Below are 7,989 nucleotides of genomic sequence, written 5' to 3' on the forward strand. Positions count from 1 at the left end.
CGCGGAGGGAGGACTCACTTCCGGGCGCGCGGGGCGGGGCCTCGCGAGATTTCAGCGCGCGGGCCACGGAAAGCTTGTCAATGGTTTACTACTGGAATTTCCCATTTACTGTGTTCAGACTGCGATTGACCTCAAGTACCTGAAACTGAGGAAAGCAAAAAGGGGGACTGCAGGATGTCACACACGCATGTGCACACACACACGCACGTGCACACACACGTGCGCACACAAGTATCCCCCGCAAAATTTCTGCATGGAAATCTCACTCCAACTGACGTTTTTAAAACACAGGTTGTGATCAAACTGATAAACAGATTGCATTAAAATTAGGCTCTGGCGTCAGAGGGACCTAAGACCCTCACGTGCTGTTCTGTGGTGCACTGGGGCCACAGGCACGGTGACACCTCTCCAGGCCACCCTCTTCTCCCCTCGTCCCATGGGCGTGGCTGGGTTCTAGAAGTCCTCCAGCTGCTGGAGTGAGTGGAGTGGGGGCCCCCACTAGCCAGCCGGTTCCTTGATCTCATTGTTCTGGAAAAGCGACAGTGGCTTTTCTTCTCGGGGGTTTGTTTCGGGGCTTAGGGCAATGTCAGGCTCCACTACACAGCCCACTCGACACTCCATTTCCCCTTCCTCGGGGCTGCACCCAAGCGAGGCAGACCCCTGCCCGGGCCTGAGACAGGTGCTCCTGCTCCAGGAGACACCCCTGGAGCCAGGCAGTGTCACGCTGGCAGGTGTCAGCCACGCCCAGCACCTCGGTGACACGGCTGTCTCCCCGGCTCTGGGCTTCGCGGGAGCCAGCCTGGTGCACAGCGACGCGTGTGCGTCTCTTCTGGAAGAGACTACGCTCCGATCAATTCCTTCGATGCCCACGGTGGACCCGACCTGCCTGGGCCCAGGAGGGATCGTAGGGAAATTTATATAAACAATTATTTTAAAGCCTCACGAGTACACAGCCCTTATGAATTTTCACACACCTTCACCTTTATTATCTCGCTTACATATGACGCAGCCCTGGAAGGTGGTGGGACAGGTGTTACTATCCGCAATCGAGAAACCGGAGCCGAGGGCGGTTCCTCTAGGCCCACGTGGTGGGTCGGGGGCAGAGCTGGGCCGGGAGGCCTGGAGCAGGAGGACCTGGGGGAGGAAGACGTGGGCGCCTGACGCAACCGCGTGGCCAGGTGGGCGAGGCTGACCGCGGGCGGCACAGGCCCCGCAGGCTTCCTGCCTGGGTCCCCGGGGAGGACGTCCACAGTCTCCCCTGAGACCCCCTCGGTCCAGGGCCCGCAGTCATTATCTTCGTGCACCTTCCACTCTCTCTGCCTGAGCACTGGGGTCCTCTGGCCACCACCGAGGTCCCTGATGGCAGGGACCTATCTCTGCCCAGACAGTGTTCCCTGCCTTGACCCTGTCCTCCAGCTGCTCCGAAGGTCACGAGGAAGCGCTGGACCAACTGTGGCTCCCTCCAGCCACCTAGCGGCCAGTTCTAGGAGAAACAGCCCACGGGCCAAGCAGGGGGCACAGCCTGGCCGGGGCTGCATCCACTCTCTGGTCAGGAGCGACCCAGGTGCAGATTCGGCGACAATCTTTAGATGTCTCCGTGCATCTCATGCTAACGTGGTGCCTGCCTCCAAAACACAAGCCAAATAAGGAAGCGGTGCTGGAGCCCGCGGAGACGCAGCGGGGCACGGTTCATGGTCCTGGCCTCACAGCCCAGATGTCCCCCACACGCCACAGACGTGGAGCGCTGGGCGTCGGAACTCCAAGTGACGTTTGACCCTGTTGACAAAGCATAACTTTTCTGGAGAAAAAAGTTTGGGAAAACCCATGGGACCTTTTTCTTTTTTCCCCCACTATCCTGGCTGAGATAACCGGGAAACCCTCTCGCTGCAAAACACCTAGAAATTCTAGAGAACAAACAAAAAAGTCCTGTTTAATGCATGGTTGAGCACATAAGAAAATAAAGTTTCGAAGGAGCCAAGAAAAGGAATTGAAACATAAGGAGAAGACACTCAGATAATCAACAAGCAGATTTGTAATGTGATGAAATAGTTTTTTTCCCAAGCTAAAAATATGGTCCATGAAATTAAAAACTTGATGGATTTGTTTTGGACAGGCAGACCAAACACGGCTGAAGAGACTATAAGTGAAACTTTGCAAAAAGGTAGCCTTGAAAAGTCCAAAAGATGAAAAGTAAACTACGAAGAAGAGACATAGAGAAAAGGGTCTTACACACAGGACCTTCAGATCTAGGGGGGGAGAGAACAGAAGGATGAAGAGTCGTCAGCAGAAAGAAGAGCTTTGAATTTTCCAGAATGCAAGAAACACAGAGCCCGGGGCCGATCAGGAAACACAAGTAGAATGATTAAAAATAAACACACATCCTCGACACTTCGTGGCGATCGGCAGAACATCAAGGACAAAGAGAAGTCTTTATATAAAAAACGTGATCAGTTAAAGCTTTCCAGAGCTCATAGACCGTTTGGGAGGTTAGAGATTTTTGTCAAGTGTGCATGTTAGTTTTAAAAGGTAAGCGCTAAAGTAAGAAAACTATCACCTGTAGAGACGATAAAAGTAGGCATAGAAATCTCGAAATCTCGTGGTTAGACATGGAGGCTGAAGCACAGTTTTATCCCTGCTTCCCCTGAAACCGCTCTAAAAACAGTGTTAACACTGAGGAGTGAGATTAGCAAGTCTGCAAGATAAGACCGGCGTACGGAAACCAATTGCATTTCTACACGCTAGCAACAAACACTCGGAAACTGGAACTTTTTCAAATACTGTTTATAGTAGCATCAAAAAATAGGAACCACATAGGAACACATTCAAGGCAGGGAAGAGGCTTGAACAGCGCAGACGGCGTTTCTGGGAGAGAAGGGGTCCCAGGGCAGGGAACACCGCAGATCTGAATGACTAAATGCCCAGGGCCCGGGGCTTCCACGCGCCGTGCGTCTGATTTACCTGCGCGGTTCCCTGGAACCGCAGAATCGAAATTCTCAGGAGTGGGTCCCAGCAGCATCTTTCGCAAAGCCCGGGCGACTACGCTGGCCAGCTTGGGGAGACGCTGCGGCATGTGGCAGCAGCAAAAAGAGGGTCGGCTCCCGCCGCCCGAGGCCGGGCCTCAGCCAAGATCCTCCCGGAGCAAACAGGAAAGAGGCCGCACCCGTAGTCAGACACCAGGCGGCATCGCATGGACAGCGGTCCCGGCCAGCCAAGCAAGGGCCGCTGGGCCCGCCCCCCGCACCCCTGCTGCTGAGATCGGAACGCGCCGCTAGATGGCAGGCGCGCGCCACGGCCGCACCGCCCGCCTGTCCCGCGTCCCAGCGGCTACGCGGCTCCTCGCTTCCCCTCCGCCCCAGGCTGGAGCAGCTGCGTGCCCCGTGGACCAGGCAGGACTGTTTTCAGGACCCAGCCACGCTCCGGGAGTGTCCTGCCCGCTGGAAAAGCCCGACGTGAATGTTACCACGAGAGGTGGACATTTCAGTAACTGAAAAGAAAGTACTGACGGGGCATCTTGAAGTTTGTCACTGGAATTATCTTGCCCGAGTCTGGGCTTTTCGGTGGACGACGCCACCAGGCAGGCCGGCGAGGCCGTGCTGGGCTTCGGTGGCCCCCAGTCACCACGCAGCGAACGCCGACCCGGAGCTCAGGCGGCGTTCGCTCCGGGCCACACGTCCTGGGCCTGCCGTCCAGGTCTAACAGATCCTCAGGGCAGAGGGAGACGTGTTTAGAGTGACCTCATGTCACGCTCGACTTCCTTCTCCCGCCCCGTCTCCTTCCTTTCGTGGAGAACGTGCCTGGGTTTCGTCCCAAGCCGACGCACGTGGCTGTTCTGTGTTTAGTCCATAGTTTAGTTAAAAAACGTCTGTGCATCTGTGCGGGCACAGCCCAAGATCTAGCTCGTGGGGTAACGTCCTGGGATTTACAAGATGATCTGCTCGAACCGCTTTAAAATCGAAATCTAAACACCGCCAGCACCGGAGGGTGAGAGCGACCCATCTCCGGCCCACGCCCCAGGCCTCCTCTACAAAACCTTTAGGCGGGTCCTAACGGGTCCCTTTCTAAACGAGCCGACGGTTTGATTAAAGTGGCACCAGCCAAATGGGTCTGCTAGTTGCGGCGAAGGCTGGCTCAGAGGATGCAGTGACAGGGGGTGGGAAGACACAGCAGCTTCGCTCAAGGGCCCCCTGGCCTGCACCTTGTCCCAGTTACGAGGGAGCAGAGCTGAGGCTCTGGAACAGGAGCTGAGCCCCAAGCAAAGCCTCCAGCTCCAGAGGACGGAGGTGGCCTGTGGAGGGCAGATGTGGTCCACGGGACAGGGAGACGTGAGGGCTATGCAGAGAGGAGCCTGGATCACACACAGCGAAGCCGGCCCGCACGACCACTTCCTGTGACCCACGCAAGCCGGATGACAGTCGTGCTGGACACCATCTCTTGTAGTGGCACCTCGGCAACCTCCTAAGGTGGGCCCTGCCACCTGAAAGTTCCTTTCAATCTGCTCGGTTCCTTGATGGGTTAGCATGTGTCAGGGGAACAGGTGGCTGGAAGGAGCAGAGCGGTCCTAGACGTTAGTGAGGGTTATTTGGTGCCTGGGTGGCGGTGGGTGAGGGGTAGCTGAGAAAGGTGGGTGCTACTCAGAGCACGGAAGCCAATTATTCTAAAATCCTCAGTGGCGGGCGACCTAGGTCTTGTAAACTCAGGGAGCTAGGTGCAAGCTGCATGGGTTGACATATCGGTATCTGTCAAATAGATACATTGTTTCAATTAGTTACACGTGTGTCTATTCTACTTGAACTCGCTATAACGTAGAATCTCCTCCCTCCACCCACAATGGCTGATTGCCGAAGTTGAGGTGGGGGTGGTGACTAGCCCAGCGAAGGCAGTGAGGGAGGACACTGTCTAAACTGGGTGACACCAGCAGGAGCTCAAAGCCAGTCATCCAGGGAATAGAAGCCTCCAGAAAACACGGCCGGCTTTCGTGTCCGTGTCTCACCAGGGTTCCAGCCCCACCCCCAGCGGCTCCGCGGCCCCGTCACCACCAGCCTCCGCCGTGGCTCCCGCCCGACACAGGGAAGGCACACGGTGGCTGTTTTTGGTTCAGTCTTTATTTACAGCAAGGTACATAGAACGTGGTCATTTTTGCAACTACGAACAATAAAGGCAGGGTGGTGGCAAGGGAAGGGGGAGGAGCAAGCATCCGAAAGGGGAAAAGGCCGAAGTCCGCACTGAGCTGCCCGCCCGCTCCTGAGGCAGCATGGCTCTGCTCTCACGCCCGCCCCTGCCCAGCGGGACAGAAGGCCCAGAGACGAGGCCACAGGAGGCGCCGGGCTCCAGACGCAGCCCCACAGCCCTGCCCACCCCCGTCTCGCTGGTCTGACAGCAAGAGCGACCCTTCCACTGCACCCTAAGGACTGGGGTGCTGGCGGCAGTGGCAGGGCCCATTCTGTGTCCCCAGGACCTGTCCCCACCTGCCCGACTCAGCACAGGCGGCGACACAGCCCACCTGGGCCCCCACCCCGCCTCCCCGCCAGCTCTGATGCATGCACAAGCCTTCAGCCTGACCCGGCGACCTGATGAGCCTGACACCAAGGCAAGGTCCCAGCCGAGCCCGGGACAGGCAGGAAGCCCGTGTCCCATGGCCGGGGGGCAGCCAGGCCCAGAGCGGGGTGCTGCAGGGACAGCGGCTTCTGAAGGGTGAACGGAGGCCTTTCCCTGCCACCTGCCCGCAGCCTGTCCTTCAGAGACCCACCGTCCAGCCACATCTTCCAACTGAAGGACAGACGCCTGAGGTCACGCCCGCGCCCTCCTCAGACAGACTGCCGTCTCCCTCCTGGGGGCTCGGGCTGCCCGGGGAACAGACACCCCGTCAGCTGGAGCTCCGCAGGTGTGGAGCAGAGCGGACGGCCTTCCCACGGCACCTGGCGAAAGACCTCACGTGGGGAGAAGTGAGCATCCTGCGACACACGAGCAACGTCACCCACTGCTCGTCTGCGCCTCCCCCCGGATGGCAGAGAACCCAGGTGACGCAGGTCGTGGCGTCTCCTCCAGGGACTCGTAGGGCACCAGGCCACAGGTTTGCACCCGGCAAGGCCCGGCTCTGACACTCAGCTAATGCTGGACCTGCCACAGAGAGCCAGGTGTCCCCACCCCGTCCCTGCCCCGGACACACGTGTCACAGACCGGGCATCCTGATCACTGCCTGGTGAGTGTGGCCCAGTGCCCCCAGCCAGGCCACCAACAGGTGGCGATGGCTGTGCCAGGAGGCGGAGCAGCCTGGTGCTGCTCCCCAGCTAGGACTGGGCCACTCCGGGACACTGAGGCCTGGTCCCAACACCACAGGCAGAGGCGGTGGCAGCTGGGCCAGCCACGGCTCAGAAGTGAGAAGAACCCGTCCCCCAGGGCAGTGGGACAGAGCCAAGGCACTAAGCGGTTTGGCACCTGGGAGCTTCAAGTAATGTTGAGCGCACTGCCCACTGGCCGGTGGCACGGGCCCCTCTGGCCGGTGACACGAGCCCCTCGGGACGGAGGGCCCGGACCCGGGCTCGCCACCCCCATCGCAGAACTGCGTGAGGTGCTACTGAACGGTATTGGGTATCGACTCTCCAACTCACGATCCAGGACCCGGCCCCTCCGAGCCGGCCCCGGCTCCCCGACGTCGCGGCCAGCAAAGCTCTGCTGGGGTCAGGCCTGACTTCGAAACGGCAAAGAGTTAGTCGAACAGTCCAGAAAAGGCGAATCGAAGCGGACCGGGCCGCGTCCGAGGGCACGGCGGTGACCAGAGCCATGCATCTGACGGGCGGAGATGGAGACCGGGTGAGGCGGGGCGAGCGGACCAGGCCGAGGCGGCCAGCAGAGCCGGAAAAAGCTCAGGGCAACTCGGAGCTGAGGCCTCGGGGCTCTGGTCAGACCCCTCCGTTTCGCTTGGCTCCCCCAAGAGGGAGCCCTGGGGACACCTGGGACTCATCGCCCAGGTGCTTTCAACTAAGATGCCCCCTAGTACGCAAACGCCCCCTCCTCGTCCTGCTGCTCCGGCTCGGCCGCTGCCGCTGCATGTGGCTGTTCATGAGTGAACCCGTGACGCGGCCAGTGACAACCCCGCTGCCCAGTGCGGGCCATCCCACCTCACTGCAAATCCCCGCGTCTCGGGGATCAAAAGCTGCCACTGCCCAGGCGGGCAGAGCTCTCCTGCCTCTGCGTGCTCCGCAGCCTGGGACACCTGGCCTGGGCCTTCCCGGGGGGCGGGGACCAGCGTCTCCTCAGACACGACCTCCACGTCCCTGCCAGGGGAGGGGCAGCCCTGGCCTCTGGAGAGCCTGAGAGGCAGTGAGTAAGGAAGGGGCCGTTGACTGACTCCCACCCCGGAGGCCAGGGTGGGCGCGGGGGCAAGGCCGGGGCCTCTTCCCCAGGTCTGATTCTCACTCGGGTGCTGCCTGATTTCAACTCAAAACAAAGGCAAGAGCGTCTCTCACTGACAGCCAATACGCTCCACCTCCAAGGGGCACTCACAGGCCCCGGAGCCCCGTCCTCACCTCCGCCCCACAGACGCCCCTGACTGCACCCCGCCCCGGACACAATGGCCGCTCCCCTCGGTGACGCGCCAGCTCCGGGCCCCAGACGGCACGGCCCTCCTCCAAGATACTTACAGCAAACAGCTTTACAGTGTTTGTACATCTACACAAAAATAGATCCTCTTATATATATATATGTATATATATACATATATATACGTATGTATTTATAACTGGTTACATGTTGGCTTCGTAATTAGGCGTCCCCAGTAGTTGGCACGGTTTGTCGTGTAAGCTCAGGGTCAAGTTCTGTTTCATTTCGCTGCTCCAGAGTACAAAAAAAAAAAAAATCAAAGGCATTTCATCTCCATGGTGTCTTCTTAAATAAGCAGTGTCACAGGAAACCACATGTGCAGGTGGACAGCTCCCTGCCGCCTCTGTCCCCTGCGGAGAGCGGCCGCGGTCAGTGCGGCCGGCTGCCGGA

The 7,989-nt window shown here is 59.1% G+C and overlaps 1 protein-coding gene across 1 annotated transcript in view; it reads right to left on the reverse strand.

Moving 5' to 3' along the window:
• Positions 1 to 2,240: 2,240 nt before the first annotated feature.
• UCK2 (uridine-cytidine kinase 2) overlaps positions 2,241 to 7,989 on the reverse strand; it is a 16,546-nt gene continuing 10,797 nt past the window's right edge. The window contains exons 8-10 of the mRNA XM_025044013.1: positions 7,119 to 7,274; positions 6,609 to 6,786; positions 2,241 to 2,246 (exon numbers count right to left, since the gene is read on the reverse strand). Coding sequence (XP_024899781.1) covers positions 2,241 to 2,246; positions 6,609 to 6,786; positions 7,119 to 7,274 — 340 coding nt within the window. The remainder of the gene's footprint in view (positions 2,247 to 6,608; positions 6,787 to 7,118; positions 7,275 to 7,989) is intronic.

Source organism: Pteropus alecto, unplaced genomic scaffold (genome assembly GCF_000325575.1).
Source record: "Pteropus alecto unplaced genomic scaffold, ASM32557v1 scaffold101, whole genome shotgun sequence".
NCBI lineage: Eukaryota > Metazoa > Chordata > Mammalia > Chiroptera > Pteropodidae > Pteropus > Pteropus alecto.